This window comes from Trachemys scripta, chromosome 13, assembly GCF_013100865.1.
Source record: "Trachemys scripta elegans isolate TJP31775 chromosome 13, CAS_Tse_1.0, whole genome shotgun sequence".
In the NCBI taxonomy this organism is placed as follows: Eukaryota; Metazoa; Chordata; order Testudines; family Emydidae; genus Trachemys; species Trachemys scripta.
Window position 1 is genome coordinate 26,709,835 of NC_048310.1, and position 18,694 is coordinate 26,728,528.

The 18,694-nt window shown below is 40.9% G+C and overlaps 1 protein-coding gene across 2 annotated transcripts in view; it reads left to right on the forward strand.

Annotated features, from left to right (window-relative positions):
• Positions 1 to 181: 181 nt before the first annotated feature.
• Positions 182 to 18,694, forward strand: part of LONP2 (lon peptidase 2, peroxisomal) — a gene marked incomplete at its 5' end in the record, with an annotated part of 95,190 nt that continues 76,677 nt past the window's right edge. For both annotated transcript variants that reach the window (XM_034788144.1, XM_034788146.1), the window contains 5 exon segments: positions 182 to 416; positions 5,434 to 5,565; positions 8,248 to 8,370; positions 9,372 to 9,535; positions 12,721 to 12,815. In XM_034788144.1, coding sequence (XP_034644035.1) covers positions 182 to 416; positions 5,434 to 5,565; positions 8,248 to 8,370; positions 9,372 to 9,535; positions 12,721 to 12,815 — 749 coding nt within the window.

Below are 18,694 nucleotides of genomic sequence, written 5' to 3' on the forward strand. Positions count from 1 at the left end.
GAGGGGCTGTGTCCCACCTCTCCCTCCCTATAGCCGTTCATAAGCCGACTCCCTTCTCTGGTGCTTCCCTTTTTTACTAAAAAATTCGGCTTATGAACGAGTATATACGGTAGTTTGATTGTTGGGGTAAAATGCTCAGCTGAGTGCTTGCAAATAACATGAATTTTTGGAATATTTTCAGGATTGGCACTGCTGCACTGGCAGTTCAGGTAGTTGGCAGTAACTGGCCTAAACCACATTACACCTTGCTAATTACTGGCCTCTGCAGATTTCAAATCTTGCAATTGCTGAAAGAAAAACCATATCCCATTGCTGAGGTTGAACAATTGGACCGACTTGAACAATTTACCAACCAGACTAAATCCGAGGAAGAATTGGGAGAGCTGTCAGAACAGTTCTACAAATATGCAGTACAGGTTAGTTGCTTTAATCTTCTAGAACAGTGGTTCTCAAACCGTGGGTTGGGACTCCAAAGTGGGCACCAGGGCTGGCTTAGGTTACAGGCCCCCTCCCTGAGGCTGAAGGCCTTCGGCTTTAGCCCCCCGGCCTGGGGAGATGGGGCTTTGGCTCTTCCCCCCCCCCCCCCCAGGATAGCGAGGCTTGGGCGGGCTCAGGCTTTGGTTCCCTCTCCTGGGGTCGTGTAGTCATTTTTGTTGTCAGAGGAGGGTCGCGGTGCAATGACGTTTGAGAGCCCCTGTTCTAGAACTGTTTTTGTTTATATTTTGTAAGTTTGTATTTTGTTTTTGAGTACTGCCTTGTCTTTAAACCCTCTTGTTACAAAACAAGTGATTTGAAATGTTCTTTGACATAGTTCAAAGATCCCATATGCTAAGATCCTGATCCTATATTGAGCTCCATGTGGGAACATACTGTTCTATGCAGAGTTTGTTACAAGATTTGGGACTAAATCATTTACCAGGAAATAGCAACGCCTGTGCTATCTCATGACAAAATCACAGACTTTCTTGAACATTAAGTAGGCCTAGCCCTTATCCATTACTTGGGGCCAGATTCACAAAAGAACTTAGGTGTGGCGATACCTCACCATGCCTAACTAAAAGGTGCTTAGAAAATCACTGGGACTCACAAAGCCTGAGTTTAAATGCTCAGGTTTCCTATACAATGAATGCAGGGAGATGGTTCTCCTATGTTAAGGCACCCAATACAACTACAACAACACTGCATACTTAGGCCTTGGCTACACTCGGCACTTCACAGCGCTGCGCTGTATGTACTCCACCTCTCCGAGGGGAATAGCTTGCAGCGCTGCAGGCTCTGATTACACTGGCACTTTACAGCGCTGTACTCACTGCGCTCCGGGGGGTGTTTTTTCACACCCCTGAGTGCAGCAAGTTGCAGCACTGTACACCGCCAGTGTAGGCAAGGCCTCAGAATAAATAGGATTAACAGGAGCCAGCATGCTAGGTGGCTCCCTGGCTGAGCTAGCTGATGGGAGATACCAAGGAGAGGGCATCTCCCTGTCCCTCTCAGAGAGGTCAGTGCCTAAATCCAGGCTGCAGGGAGGCACCTGCCTCTGCTTGAGATTTTTAGTTACAAACCCTCTCTTGATATGGGAGAGCTCTGTCCAAGTCCCCTGTCCATCTGTGGGGGAGAAGAGATTTGAACAGTGGTCTTTCATCTCTCAGTTGAGTGGCCTAGCCAGTCCACTATGGAATATTCTGATGTGGGGCTGCCTTAGTCTCTTCTGTTGAAAGTGTTCTGCTGTGACTAAATAATGAAAGAATAATTGGGCCAGAGAGAGAGGGAGAAATAAAAAGCATGAGAATGACTTTGCAGCCTGCTGGTTAGAGCACTCACTGGCAGGTGGGAGACCCAGGGTCCAGTTTTCCTGTTCCACTGACTCTTAAACTATTTATCCACAATGGAGAGGCTTCAATAGGAGAGACTGAGGGAACCCCACATCACAAAATCCTACAGCCCAGTGGTTAGGGCACTCACTTGAGAGGTGGCAGATCTCTGTTCAGATCCATGCTCCCCTCAGGTAGAGGGGGACTTGAGCTAGGTGTCTTCCATGATCCAGGTGAGTACCTTAACTGCTGGTCTAAAAGTTATGAGGGAGGTCCTCCTGCTGTTGCGTGTTAGCTCTGCTGTGGGATCCAATCCAGTAACAATCCAGTTACTGGATTGGGTCCCACAGGCAATTGAGGCAGAGGAACACCATCTTACCCTGATTCATGCATTGCTTTGTGACTTAGGTGTTTGGATATCTGGAGGAGGGCTGCAGTGCACATGTGCACAGGCAGAAACAGAGAGAGAGAACTTTTACTGCAAAAATTTAGGTGCCTACAGGGTTTGGTGGCAGCTAAGTGTGGGTTTTATGAATCCCAGTGGGGCTTGATTCTGGAAGTGACGAGACAAAGTCCTCTGGTGAATCTAGCCCTGGGATCAGACGTAGCTAAGGAAAACTTGGACATTGCAAAAAAATATGTTGGTAGATTAGTGTTTGGAGGCACTAGGTTGCTGGAAGTTGCTGTCTTTGGAATGGAATGTGATAACGGATGCCCAGAGCTGGTGGAATTAAAGTTTGGTTCTTACCTGAAAAGCAATGAAAAATGGCATTGTGGGATTCCATATTCATTGTTTTACACAGATTTCCATATCTAATTTCCTCAGCGTCAAGCAGGGTTCTTTCCATCTCCTGCATCATTCGAGTAATAAAAGAATTCTAAGCCAAATTGCAACTGCATAGTCCTGTTGTCTTCAGATTAGGTCTTGGTGACAATTGTGCCAAATCCTCTGAAGGCCTGATTTTTCACAGGTAGCATTGAAAGTATAAAATGGGTTGTTATTTTTTAATTGTTGTTTTTACTTTTGTGGGCACCATGGGCGAAGTGATTGGTAGAAGAATTTGAATGAAGTGAGTAGTAGTGTCTTAGCAGATTCCATTTACAGAAAGAGAAAAAGTATGTTGAGTAGGTTTGTTGAAAGGAAAAAAAAATGGGAAAGACTAAATAGAATATACCAGACTTAACTTAACTTCTCCCTCAGCTTCAACGACTTTCTGTAGGTTGCACTAGGAACACCAGAGTCTAACATGTTTTTAGGTTGCACTAGGAGCACCGGGGTCTAAAGTGTTTTGCTTATCCCAAAAATGGGAGAATTGGTTTTGCTTTCTTGTCAGTGATGATTCTAGATTTTGACATTGTCTAGCAAACAGATACCTTGGACGTTTAAACATGTTTTATATCTGTGTGCTACAGCATGTCTTTTTGAGCCTTCTATGAGCTCTGCTAAAAGAAAAGGATATGTTTGAGCAGGCATATTGAGCCCTGGGCATACTGAAGTCAGCAGTAACTCCCATTGCTCTATGGCAACCCTTCCAACCCCGGCCTCTACAGTCTTGACTGGCTGCCAGGGAAGTCTTCTCTTGATTAGTTCTGCTGGACTCCAGCAGCTGAAGCTTACTCCCACCAAACTACCTTTAGATGCTCCAGATTCATAGAACTATTGAAGATATTTTAAGATTGACTTGTTTTTTTCCTTGGTTTATCCCCTCATGATGTAATCCTCCTCCTCATTTGAAAATCTAGGATGGAAAACATGGATAGAAATGATTGGAAGGTAGAGGAGGAAAGTATTGTTTTAAAAGAGGCAGGGTGTGGATCTTGGACAGATGGCTAGAAGAAGCAGACGAGCAGAAAGAAAAGAGCGGAACTAAACATGTAGTCTTTCACCCCCCAAAATTATGCAATAACAAGACACATGACATACTTCACTTGGTTGTATGTTTATCCCTTTCCTTTGTTTAATTTTTGACTGAATTTAGATTGTAAACTCTCTGAGGCAGGGACCATGTCTTTGTATTCTGTGAGGGAGCCTACTACACTTCCAAACACAGGTTAAATAATAAGTCTTTGATAGTAAAGCTGTAAAATCAACTTCTGTTCTTATGCAACTCTGTTGGCAGCATATGCATAATGTCTTGCAAAAGGTGGTGGTGTGGTGGTGATGATGATGCTAGTTATCATGATTTCGAGGATGACATTGACAATCCTAGTTTGTATTAATGGGTCTTTGGGTGATTCCATAGATCAATTTGAGAAGAACAGAATTTATCACACTGGCCACAGTCATCTGGCTAGTTGTGGTGATTGAGTTGCACACTGTTTTTATGCCTGGCTCTGTATTTCCAGCTGCTCAACAATTCTTCTCAAAATCATGGACATGCATCCTTGTTGCATGGTACCATGGAATACGATGGATCGCCAGTTTCTCAAAGGTTGAGTCAGAAATTTTTGTTTGCGCAGATTTTATTTCAGGGTGTCTTTGAAGCATTGCATCGGCCCTTTATGCTTACAATTGCCAGAGCTTAATTTGGTATATAAGAATTGTTTTGATAAATGGGTCTCAGGCATATGGACTATGTGGCCAGTCTGTCTCAAGGGGATGCAGATCTAATGAGACTAGATGCTGACCAAACCAGATTTCTCCAGGACTTCCATGTTGGAAACCCAGTCCTGCCATTCAATGCCCAGCAAAAAGTATAATGGAACTTTTAGAGACCACAAATAATCAGGAATTTTATTTTATATCTCATTCAAAAGATGTCACTTACCAGGAATATAGTACTCAATATTGCCAAACTGGGGTGCTGGTTCAGTTCACTCAAGAGTGCCAGTAACCGAATTGCTGAGAGCAATTCTTGCACCACTTCTGCATTCTTTTATCTTCTACCAAAGTGCTGACCAGGTCTGATGCTGTTTAACTTGTGAAATTTAACAAGATCACAGGCTAGGTGCTACAATTCAATAATCCCAGGCATTTCAGTAGCGCTGTGTATCAGAGCTATGTAAATCTTAAATGCACCTTAATATAATATTCTGAAGAAACAGACTTGACTATTTCATGTATCGGGGTAGGCTTTAAATTGTTCTATTTGTAACAAGAATATTATTAAAAGTCTGTTTAAAGTACTGCCCCTTAACCATAAAAATCAAAACAAAAATCAAACAAAAAACCAACTATATAGAAATTATTTTGTCCAAAGGATGCACAAATCTGAGATGTCAGAGAAAGTATCATAACTGTTTTAGTCACATTTTATGGGATCAAAAAGATTTGGTACAATGTGAATGGGAGAGTTTTTGTTCTTTTTTCTAACACTGAATAAAAGAGGTTGAGGAAAGCACTAAGAACTATAATAATATTTAGGGTCTGTCTCAAACAAGCAAAGAAACTGAAGTTTTGACGGTCCTGGGAGATGGGGTTAACTTAACGCCTCTTAGTTCTTTTTACTGGCTGTTAGAAGTGCTGTTTGGCTATGTAAATAGAAATCTTTTCCTTTCAAAGATGCAATTATTTCTCAGTTTGTGGCTGTTCACCTTAATAATCTGGACAACTGTTTTTTCATATCAGAAAGAAACACCAGGGAATACTGAAAATTGTCATCACTTTCTTGTTTCCACCTTACAGCTGGTTGAAATGTTGGATATGTCTGTCCCTGCAGTTGCTAAGCTGAGACGTCTTTTAGACAATCTGCCTAGAGAAGCTTTACCAGATGTACTGACTTCGATCATCCGCACAACCAACCGAGAAAAGCTGCAGGTACTGTATGCTTCTGCCTTAAACTTCCAGGGGAACCAAGGGTTTAGCACTACAGTTCAGTCCACTATTAGATAACTTCAGAATCACTCATCTCTGGAAATTATAAAGTGCTAATATTGTGCTTTAAAAAAAAGTAATTGTCTGCATCTGTGTGACTGTATTTAAAAAAATATTTCCACATTATTCAAAACTATATTGAGTTGGCAAACTGAGTTCAAAGGTTACTGTTGTACCATTGTTTGTGTTAATGCATTTTGGTCAATTACCCCAGTTACTTTTGTAGTTATTTGTGTAAGATTAGAGCATTGGGGACTCTTAGAAAATGGGCATAAATCTAACCGCTTTAATTTCTTTGGCATACAATTACACTGTGAAAATGGCATGTAAGGTTTCATATTTATTGGTCTCAGTGATTTCTGTATCCAGTTTGCTCTGTTCATAAGTAAAAAGTTTTTGTTTTGTAACTGTCATGCTGCAAATTAAATCTGGGATTTGAAATAATTCATCTGGAGATTCTGATTTACCCTTGCATGTAAATATTCTGCCCTCAGAATTTAATTGAGAGTTCTCCCCAGTTCGGTTTTCTATAGCTGTATTGGCTTGTCAGTGCTAACAGTAATAATTTGTTTCTATCAATAAAGCAACTGGTAGAGAGTAAAAGGAGAGAGCACAACATGTTGAGTAAGAAAGTGGCATGTAGAAGAATCTCCTTGGTAAGCTGCAAACCACCATTAAAAGTGGATTTGCATGTGTTCTCTTTACTGAAGGGCTGAGTGTCAAGGTTTTGCTTGTGCTGCCATGGGCATGTCATGTGACAGTCATGATGCTGAATCAACACCATGTTGGCTTCAGGCCTAGTATTTAGCTGGGTTACTGATTGTGCTGTTCCTCCTCCTACGTGAGACAGGGCCAGACTTTCCCTGATCTCATGGCAGACCAAATAGGAGCCCAGTTACTGATCTGAAGTGAGAATACAGAATACAGTTGGTCATTGTGCAAAGGAAAGATAGGGCAGTCCTTACTTAGCTCTGCTCCCTATAGTTGTCATTGCAAGTAGAGTGGAAGGAGGTAGACAACAGCTGCCTATTACTTGCTTCCTGGCGATATGCAGTGGGAAGCATAGAGTAGAAGACAGCACCAAGAAGATTGTAGAAAAGGTGGCTTTTCAGAAATCCACCTGCCTGTTTCAGACTAGCAGTGATGTTACTTGTACTCCTTTGGCTTTAGTATGCCTGTAGGAGCAGTGAGAGCCTGGCCTCACCTTTCCTAGTGTCCCAGCTCCAGCAGGAAGGGGAGGAGAATATTAAATGTATTTCAGGGTATTGCTGAGTGTGGGGATAGGAACTCCTAATTGGCCCGTGGTTGGCTTCATTGCCACACCCCTAGCTGTTTAGTAATCTGTGCAGATAAGTAAATCTCTGCATTTTTAACCCTGCGAACATTGCAAGTCCCATCTTGGGGTGACAACAAGCCATAAGAAGCTTTCATTGCCTAATAAGAGATGAAGTGCCCAAACATTCACATGATCAGTGTGAACAGACTTGGAATTCAAAATGAAGTCAGAGATACAATTGGAAAAGAAACCAGAAGAGAAGGCAAGATTTGTGAGACTGCTGGAGAAGGAAGAGATCATCTTGTGATTTTTCTCAGAGGGCTAGGTCCTGCCTCCAGGTTTAATAATTGAGAAATGACTGCTGATACTGGTTTGCTGCAGCATATGCACCTCATTAATGAGGCACGTAAAAAAGAGAGGCAGGATAAGAGCAGTTTTCTTTTTCTTCCAGTTCCGTAGTCATGCTGGAGTAATTAGAAGTCTTTTGATGCTAGCCTTAGAATTATAGTACCCTTTAAACCTTTTCAGTTGTGTGTTTAAAACTTGGTAATGTAGAATTGTGCCCCAGAAATTTCACCACTTTTAGTCTGGGAATTTCCTTAAAGCAGGTACCTGAGGGAAATGTACTTCTCTGTCGGCAAAAGAAAATAAGGCATTAAATACAAAGTTATTTTAACTAGCAACACTGCTGTTGTCTCTCTTTTTGAAGGTTTCCTCTACTTTCATTGTTTATGTCTACACAGCAGCTGGGAGGATGCTTCCCATCTTGGGCAGACAGACATGCATAGCCCTACTCGACTTAGTGTGCTAAAAATATCAGAGTGGCCTCAGTAGCCTGGGTGGTGGCTTTGGCTAGTCACCTGAGTACATACCCAGGGGGTTGGGCAGGATTGTTTTTGGATGGGTAACTCAAGCTGCCACCTGTGCTGTCCCTGCCGCACTGCTATTTTTCGCATGCTAGTTTGAGCAGAGCTATGCATGTCTGTCTGCTTGTGCTGGGAAGCATCTTCCCAACTGCTGTGTAAACATGCACATTATGTCTTGTCTACTTTCCCTGTTCACTTCTTACACTGTGTGCTTCCAGTTGCCTTTCGGCCCTTCTTAACAACGAACACAAAGCACGAACCAAATTCTAAAGTCGTTTCACACATCTGAGATAGGAGCCTTATATTCCACTCTGCTGTAATAACTGCTTTCATATTTTTTTGCACACTGTCTACTTCAGAACTCTGATAACATTGCGTCATTAACCCAGAGAAAATCTGTGCGCTATCATTACTTATAGACTAACCTCTAAATAGTACAGAGAAATACTGTTAACTGTTTTCACTCTCATTTTCTGCTGTTAGATTTTAGATGCTGTTAGCCTGGAGGAGCGATTCAAGATGACTATACCATTGCTTGTTAGACAGATTGAAGGCCTGAAGCTGCTTCAGAAAACCAGAAAACCCAAACAGGATGATGATAAAAGGGTATGGACTTTTAAACATAGGATTCCCAAATGCACTTCATGGTTTGGCAGAAAGGAATAATTTAATTAAATATAGGGTCTCATTTTCAAAAATGGCATCTAAAATTGAACCCACAATCATTCACATTTAATTTCTGTGACCATAATTTTTCATATCCAGGTAATAACCTGTATAAAACGTCCAACTCCCATATTCTACATAAGATGGCTATTTATTTAGATTTTTAGTAAACCATATAAAAGCACCTAAGCAAAGGCTTTAAGCACATTTGACATCCATTAAAAAAAACCCAAATTGTCTTGAACAGAATCATTTCATGACCCAATTTGCTTGTGCAAATTCTGTTTGCACTATCTAAAACTTTAGACGTGAAAAATTGAGTACAGTTTTAGAGCTCGTGTTGACGCCTCTTTCAGAATGTGACTTTATTGTCCAATAGTATGAGAATAAAATTGTTTTATACATGAATGAAACAGGCATTGAGACCTGTAGTTTTCCAAAACGTGATAGTCTGATCACATATATTAGTATATATACAACCATGTTTAATGATGAACAATTACTTTTATGGGAATTGAGGGGGGAGAAAAGTAAGAGCCCTGTTTACTCACTGAAGATTAGTCTTATTCAGTAGTTATTGTGGCCTATAATGCAGAGATTTTAAAAGTATAATTAATAACACTTTCAAATTTCTTTCTTGTCTTCTAGTATCCAATAGGTATGGCTGGTTAACTAGTGTATTTTTGTAAACCGGTACCGTAAGATAAATGTTTCTTTATTTTAGTAATCATGAGATCATATTTAGAACAGGTTAATAAAGTCATAGATTTTAATATTAGAAGGGACCATTATAACTGTCTAGTCTGACTTTCAGCGTAAGACAAGCCAAAGAACCTCACCCAATAAATTATGTGTCAAGCCCTTAACTTCAGTTTAAACCACAGTTTATCTTCTAAAAAATATTTGTACACCATTCTATGCTTCTGTTTTCTGCTTCTTAGGTTGTAGCTATTCGTCCTATTCGGAGGATCAATCACATTCCAGGTACTGCAGAAGATGAAGAGGAGGATGAAGATCATGATGACATTGTGATGCTAGAAAAGAAAATTAGAACATCCAGTATGCCAGAGCAAGCTCTTAAAGTTTGTGTAAAAGAAATAAAAAGGTAGGTGATAAAATCTCTGTAATAGTGAGGTTTTCCAAAGTTTATTAATTGACTTTAAATTTCCAATTGGCCATTCTTGCCATAGCCTGTCTTCCTATTGAGAGGTCATATTTTTGTAGGTTTTTGATTATGTTGGGAAATTAAAAAAAAAAAAAATTACATTTCAAGCAGAACAGAGTTGTTTTTCCATAGTGTTAATTTCATCATTTTCATAGTTTAAAAATAAGTGTTTATAAATAAGAGGAAACCTGAAGAAAGCCCCCCTAAATGATGATTAAGAATCAGTATAACTTTACACTAAAAACTTAAAGCCTCTCTAAATCTTCATTGCTTAGAAAACAGATAACATGCTCAAGCTTTAAACCTATGTTTATGATGTTAGTGCTTGGCTGTGGTGATGTGTTGTTAAAAAACTATATAACATTCAGAGATGTGGAACAGTCTAAAAAACTTTAAAATAAGGAGGATGGACTTTATCATTAAGTCATGCTGATGAAAGTAATGTATGGTATTCTCTTAGATAAAGGGCCAAAAGCTTTAATTTCCTTTATCTAAAAAACAAACAAACAAACACTAAGTGCAATTATATTTTCGTGGGTTAATAGAAATAATAATTGCACAAAAAGCTATGTTAATAGCATGTTGTTCAGGTTGCAAATCAGGCACTCAGAAGTTAGGAAATGCCAGAATAAAGGTTGCGTGTGCACTTTATTTTCACAAAATCCCTGTGACGTGAGGGAGTGGTATTATCCCAGTTTTACACTTGGGGAGCTGAGGCTCAGAGACATTAAGGTCAAAAATATCCACTAATTTTGGACAATTTGGGAAACTAGGACCTGACTTATTAGAGTAGCTGGCATTATACATCTTCCGTTGGCTTCAGTTGCGAGCGCTCTGCACTTCTGCAAATGAGGCACCAGGGTCTCCCGTTGGGCAACCAGAAAATTAGGAAAACATATGTGGCCACCTGTGAAGAGTTTGGTTAAATTGAAAAAAGGGTCTTACAATTATAAGTGTTGGGGCAAACTTAATAATAGCTGATGCCACTAGCCTGCCCTATAATACTCATATATAATACTTTTCATCAGGAGATCTCAGTACTTTACAACGAAGGCAAACCTCATTATCCTCCTTTTTATAGTGGAGAAAAGGAGGCAAAGAGAGGTGAAGGGACTTACCCAAGGTCACCTACCATGCCAGTGAACAATCTGGGATTGGAATCCAGGTCTCCTGAGTCCCAGTCCAGTGCTCTATCCACTGGGGCAGTGGTTTTCCAACTTTTTTTCTGGGGACCCAGTTGAAGAAAATTGTTGATGCCCATGAGCCAACAGAGCTGGGGATGAGGGGTTTGGGGTGTGGGAGGGCTCAGGGCTGGGGCAGGGGATTGGGTCGTGGATTTACCTCCGGTGGCTCCTGGTCAGTGGTGCAGCCAGGGTGCGCAGAGAGGCTCCCTGCCTGTCCTGGCATCGTGGATTGCGCTGCGCCCCAGAAGCAGCAAGCAGCAGGTCCAGCTCCTAGGCCGAGGCACGTAAGCGGCGCCACGCAGCTCTTGCCCGCAGGCCAGCGAGTGCACAGGCGGTGCTTGGGGTAGGGGCAGCGCGTGGAGCCCCGCTGCCTAGAAGCCGGACCTGCTGCTGGCCGCTTCTGGGACGCATCGTTTGTTGGAACAGGAAGGCACTAGCCTGCCATAACTGGGCAGCACCACCGACAGGACTTTTAAAGTCCCAGTTGGCGGTGCTGACCAGAGCAACTAGGGTCCCTAGTGGCTGAGCAGGGCGACCCAGTGCCTTACATGCTACGGCCCAGTACTGGCTCGTGACCCGAACTTTGAAAAACACTGCACTAGGGAACACTTTTGGCTTCTGGGCATCTATTTCTCTTTATAAAAGTAGGAAATTACAATCAAATTTGAGGTTTCTAAATTAATTAGTAGATAAAGAAAATGCAGTGGATAACAGCCTGCTAGGATTTCAGTAATGGTATAGATAAAAATGATACATAAATAAAAATCCATTAAGGTAGAAATAAGGAGGGAAACATTTAGGGATACATTTCTAAAGGGCTGATTCTCTGCCTCTTTTTTTGCACCTGCATTTTTGAACACTCGAACTTGGGTATTTTGCCCACAATTCTTTCTGGTGACATCTGACTCCCTGATTTTTGGCTCAGTCAGTTACTTAGCGGCACAGCTACTAAGTTGCATCTGCATTTCACTTGCACCTGCACACAGCTAATAATAGAAGATTTTGAACTAGCTTCAGGTGAGAGTTATTTTTTTCAAAGATGTGCAGTGGAATAGATGTCAAGAAGGATGATCAAGGATCCATCACTGCAGATATTCAAGAACAGATTCAGGATGGGTATATGTTAGTGAGGTCTTGAAAAACAGAGGCAAACGAGTATCTGGTGATATTACTACTGCCCAGTCTTGGCTTAGGGAGGTACCTTATTATTGGGCACGTATGGTGCATAAACACGAGAAATGTTTTTGACACCTATAGCAATGTGGCACATTTGGTTAATTTTTTTTTTTTTTTTTTTTGAGATTTCTCATCAATGTAAATATGAGGGAGAGCCTCTGCTTGTTCGTGCTAGTTATACAAAGATGCTGTTTTCATGCATGACTCACAATAGGTCTGGGTGAATTTTTTGGGTAAATATTAAATTTGTCAGAAAATACATTTCTTGGGGCATTGTAACTATTTGCAAATTCAGGTGGAATTTGACAAATAGCTTTGGCTAAAAAAAAAAAAAAAAGTCAAAATTTGATCATTTTGAAATAAAGCATTTTAAAACAATGTTTTGTTTAGAAATTTAGCTATATTCATTTAAACAAAAAGGGTTTAAAAAAAACTGAAAACTAAACAAAAAACACTTGTTTTTGTTTTTTCTTTTTGGTTTAGTTTTTATGAGTGTGTGAGAGAAATATTTCAGTTTTGGTTACACCCGAACTGAAATGTTGTTCAGGTTTTTCCAGTTCAGACCCAAATCAGAAAAAAAACCACAATCTTATAATTCATGCAACAGTACTCTGCTTCATTTCTTAGCATTAAGATTTTCAGTGTAGTAAATAGGAATGCTGTGGACCTCCATATACCAGATACAGGTTTTGTGGTAGGAGGAAAAACTCTCAGTTCAAACTACTATCTCCTTGATACACATCTATTAAATATGTGTACTTTCAGATTAAAGAAAATGCCTCAATCAATGCCAGAATATGCCTTGACCAGAAATTATTTGGAACTAATGGTGGAACTTCCATGGAACAAAAGTACAAAAGGTAAATGCCTGTTAGACCTTCTTTGGTGCTGACTGTCTGTCAAAGAGAAATTCCAGGAAAAGTATCTGGCAATTAAATACTGTGGTACCTAATTGGGTCTGTCTTGTAAATTCTTGTTGCATGGTCTGATAGCAGAAATACCCTTAGTGTGCTAATTTGGTTTTTAAAATAAATTATTCTTAACCCGGTAAAACAAATCAAGTGACTATGAAATGTAACTCATGTGTACATCAGAAAAATGATGATTAGAGAATCACTGAGTGAAAGGATTTGATCTGATCGCCGCCTAATTTTTCTTATTTTATTGATGTCATGTATTTTGTTTTTCCTTAGATTTTTCACATTGTAAAGTCATTAGAGCATGTAGGTTAATGTATTTTTAAGTGATTATTGTTGATATTCTCTTAGAAATTCACAGCATATTCTGTTCTGCCTGTTTAATGAGTTTTCATTTGGCACTCATTCATTTCCCTTTAAAAAAAAAAAAAAAAAAGCAACAAAACTTTAGACTAGATGACTTCTTTATGAAGAACAGGTCACTGAAGCCAACATTGTTTTGCCTTGTGTATCTCCTTGTTGCTTTAAGCGTCACCGAAGATATGCAAACAGCTGAGGAAATAGGTCTGTTATTTAAATCCATGGTTCTCAACCAGGGATACGTGTGCCCCTGGGGGTACGCAAGGGTCTTCCAGCAGGTACATCAACTCATCTAGATATTTGCCTAGTTTTACAACAGGCTACATAAAAAGCACTAGCAAAATCAGTACAAACTAAAATTTCATGCAGACAATGATTTCTTTATAGTGCTCTATATACTATACACTGAAATGTAAGTACAATATTTATATTCAAATTGATTTATTTATAATTATATGGTAAAAATGAGAAAGTAAGTAATTTTTCAGTAATAGTGTGCTGTGACACTTTCGTTATTTTATGTCTGATTTTGTAAGCAAGTAGTTTTTAAATGAGGTGAAACTTGGGGGTATCAGGACAAAACAGACTTCTGAATGGGATACAGTAGTCTGGAAAGGTTGAGAGCCACTGATTTAAATGAAGTCTGACAAGGTAGTTTCCACTGTTTTGTAAAGTAATTTTGTTTCCACATTTTTGAAGGAACCTCACAGAAGCTTGACAAAGAGATCTGTTTTCATGCTGAATTTTTATTTAAATATTTGGTTACAGAGAGAGCTCCATGAGATGTATATCTTGTTTTCATCAAGGTTCCAATAGGAGAACAGTTGACAGTCTTACTCCAGGACATGTTCTGTATGGTATAAACAGCAAAATGTGGGTCACTCATAGCTTAGGTGAACCATGTTACAAAATATGCTAATTTACATGCTGTTAAACATGGTAGCGCTAGTGTAGGCAGAAACTGTTGGGTCAGCTGTTCATAGTTAAAACATCAAAAAATCATATTTTTTTGCGTTGACAGTGTTAGTTAAGAGATTAAAAGTTTCTAAAACCTAGACATTGCTGATGCCTGTTGAAGTGGAACAGTTAGTTTATTCTAGTAGTTTGGGACTGCAGTGCAAAGGCCACATCTACACTGTGAGCTAGGGGTATGAGTCCCCTGCTTGTGTACAGATAGTTGCATTAGCATGAGTATAGGTTAGCCGTGGTACCACTGGCGGCAGCAGTGGAGGCATGTGTTGAGTGCAGACCTGCCTGAAACTGGTGGGTACGTACTCGGAATGGGTAAGCCATGCCTCTGCTGCCGCTATCCATACTACCATTGCCATACTGTTGTTTATAACTGCACTAGCTCGATGAGAGAGAGAGAGAGAGAGTTTGAGCATGTGTACATGAGAATGGGAATCACACCTCTAGCTCGTAGCGTGGACATAGCCTTAAAAGTCAGCCTCTCAGTCTGTTTTGGATTGCGGCACTTTAAAATTAATAGTCTGTGTCGAGCAAATATTTTATTTTCAGTCTACATTTGGAAAAAGGGAGCGTACAGTAAATACTCTGTAAAAGTGAACAGGGGATGGATCACTCAATAAATTGTTCATTCCCTCTGAAACATCTGGCACTGACCACTGTTGGAAGACAGAATATTGGGCTAGATGGTCTGACCCAGTATGGCCGTTCTTATGTTCTGATCTTCTGAAGTCCTGAGAGTTTGCTTGGATTTGCTCAGCTGAATATAGAGTATTTCTAACTAATAAATGTTTTAGTAGGTTAGAGTTCTGTGCTCCCATTTGCTGATTCTACAGCAGCTTTCAGCTAATGCATTCACAAAGTTGGGCTGATGACACTGATGAGGCTAGTGCCCAAAATGGATATTTTAGTATGACTGAGTGATTTATAAGTTGAAATTCTTCTTTGTAGTGATTTAATCTAGTTTTTAAATACAGAGTGCCTGAAAGTTAGTCAACTGAAAACTAGAAAAGGACAATTTCAGTTGCAATATAAAGAATTTTATCATTCTAAATAAAAACTTGTGGTTCTAAAACTAAACTGAAAAAAAATACTTAGCAAGGTTCTTTCCGCTACCATGATCAACTTGCATTTACTTTGGCACTACACATCTCACTGCATTATTGATGTTACTATACAGTACTCTGATTTTTTTCATATTTAATATCTGCCTGGGAATATAAATGTTTTCAAAGCATGCGGTGTTGTTTGAAATTTATTTACAATCTGAGCCACAGGAGTCTCTGAATTCTCCTGGTGGAATGTTTAACTACATCTGTTACTCGTCTACTTTCCAAAAGGACACCATGCTGAAGATGGCTTGAATCTTGTCACCTTGGACAAATGTGCTGGCTTTGCAATCACAGGCATGCAGTGTACTATATGTACACGTACATCCTGTGCCTATATGCACTGTAACACATTCACAGTAGAGTATTAGAAACCTGAGAAATACAATTATACTTGTATTTTTGCCCCCTCAGTGGCTTTTTAAGAAAATATCACATGGTTCTTAAAGAGAATGTCTATGCATTTTAAATGTAAAATATTTTTTATCCTAAGGGAATATGTGGGACATATAGTATCTCAGGACTGACACGTTATTTATTTGCCTAAGGTCAAAACACTTTCTGTGGCAAAGCTGCACTTTATCAGAAGATATTATCTCTGGCTTTTTCTCCAGTTTCTGCCTCTTTGCTTTTCATGCCAATAGTAATACTTACATGGCAGCTTTTGTCCAAGGAACTCAGTGCTTTATAAATGTTAACACATTACTGTGAAATAGGTATGGGATATGTAAGGAACCCCTTCATGCACCATTCAAATGGAGCTGTCTGGAATTTGGCCAGGACACTGGAGTAAAACCTCAACTCTTACATAAAGTGGAATTTAATGACGACAACTGGTCAGGCTCTCCAATTTGTCTCTCTTAAAAGATGGCAGCTGCAGGGCCACCCAGAGGATTCAGGGGGCCCGGGGCAAAGCAATTTCGGGGGCCCCTTCCATAAAAAAAAGTTGCAATACTATAGAATACTATATTCTCGTGGGGATTGCCCCACTTGCCTTCTCCCCCTCCTCCCTCCCCTCTCTCCCCCCCCCCCCCCCCCCGGGCAGCTGCAATACACCATTTTCAGTCTTTAACAATGTGGCCCATTAGCTCAGAACTGGCTTTGGGCAAAGTACTGATTGTTGAATCGCTAATGCATCCTAAAACAAGTTGGTAATAATTGGAGGTATTCTGTCCAACCTGCTGAATCCTGCTCTGCTCAAGAGAGTTTAACAGCTTACAGCACTAGGCCACTGGAGGTAGATAGTAGAGGTGGGCTCCATACAAAATCCTCGGTTTCGTCCAAATCTCTTCACATGAGGAAAGTTGTATATGGATAAGGATGTCCTAGATCAGGCTGTGTCTAGTAGAAAGCAAGTGCTGGAAGATCTCTGGCATTTATTTGTCACTTCTGGAATTGTCCCTCCTGCTTTTTCCATCTTTGTTTGTTTCTGAGTAACATAGTTTCAGGATAACTGCACTTGCATCTTCCACCTCTCCATCCTCCCCCAAACCCTTGGTCCACTCCAGTAGTTCCCAGTCAGGTCTGAGGTCTCCTGTCATCACCTGTCTCTGTAGGGACACTTGTCCCACTGCCGTCCTCTGACCTGAAGGTTTTAAGGCGGCACAGCTCCCTGCCTTACACTGTGACATCACCAGCAAGTCATTTTAGATCCATGCTTTGCTTTCTCTCCGAGGACTGAACAAGTATTGCCAGCAGTTGCAGGTTACCACACAGCGCTTTCTAAATAAGGATATTTATTCTTAAGGTAAAAAACACCCTACACGCACCCTGAAAGCTTTCCAGAGGTCTCCCTTCAGTCTTATGGGGTCCTGGTAGGCCAAAGTCTTTCCAACCCTTCCGCAAAGGTTGGGTCTAAACATCCCCCTCCCCTTCCCGCACCTTGGGCAGACAACTTTAAACACAGTCTTGTTAAGCCAAAAGCCCTTTCTTTGTCTCCCTACTCTCTGGAAATCCAGTTTGAACCAGAATTTGCAAACCTCCGCCGGGAGTGGTGCCTCTCTGGAGGTGTTTACAATGTGAGTGATTCACCTTAATAACTCCCCTCTGTTTTAGTTCATGAAATAGCTGTGGTAACCCTTCACCTTGGAGTAGAAAACAACCATATATACAGTCTCTGGTCCACAGTGATACATACACTTAATACAATGTGCTCCCTCAAAATTATTGGAGCTGCATGCAGTATTTGTCACACAGAGCAATTGCAAACACAACGAGCCTGAATCTTTCCTCTTTGGTTTTACACTGCTGTTATTCCATTGACTTAATTGAAATTACTTTTGGTTTATGTTGGCATAAGTAAAAGCACAGTCCCGCCCTTAGATTCATGTGATTTATTCCTTTATTGAAAATTATTCTGGAGGTAAAACTGCCTGAATCTCAGGTGACTGAGTACAACTTGGGTGTAGATGCAAGATTATGTATATGATGCTTAATTTAAAGATCAGTCATTGCCCTGGCTATCTGTTTTTATTGCTTTTAGATTGAGGGATTCTGTCATTGACTCCACTTAGAGCAAGATCAGGATGTGCCTTTGTTCATTTTAGAGTTTCACTACATTTTCAAATGTTGCTGGAATTGAGTGAATATATAAACCAGCAGTTGCATCTGCAATTGCCTGTATTTGTGCATTCCAAGGGGTATAACAGATGGTGTATATGTGCATAGTTTAGAATCACAGTTACTTGAGTTCTTCTTCGAGTGCTTGCTCATATCAATTCCAGTTAGGTGTGTGCGCGCGCCACGTGCACAGATGTCGGAAACCTTTTTCCTAGCAGCTACCCGTTGGGCTGGCTGTGGAGCCCCCTGGAGTGGCGCTGATATGGTGCTCTATATATGACCCTGCTGGCCCGACCCCCCTTCAGTTCCTTCTTACTGCCTGTCACGGTTGTTGGAACAGTGGTCTCTTGTTATCCACTACTCCCTAGCTATCTCTTATCTCTGTATATAGTTACCTTTGTTAGTAGTTATCTCTAGTGTTAAGTGTAGTATAGCAGTTGTGGGGGGGGTGCTTCCCCTTCAACGAGTGCCCTGCAGGGCTCTGGTGCATGCCGTCCCAGGGCTTCAAACCCTGCAGCTCCTGCGGCAAGCCTGTGCCTGCAGGCGATCCCCACGACTCCTGTCTTAGGTGTCTGGGAGAGGCCCACCAGGCTGACAAGTGTAAAATTTGCAAGGCGTTTAAATCTCACACAAGAAAGGAGAGGGATATCCGCCTCAAACAACTCCTCATGGAGTCTGCCCTCCGTCCCTCTCAAGATGCGGGCCCGAGCGCCTCAGTGCGGAGTGCCCCCCTAGAGGTACCGTCTACAGCACCGCAAAAGGACTCGGCACGCCCTCCTAGGGGCCGATGATCTCTCGGAGCCCAGAAGCACTCCCCCCCGGCACTGC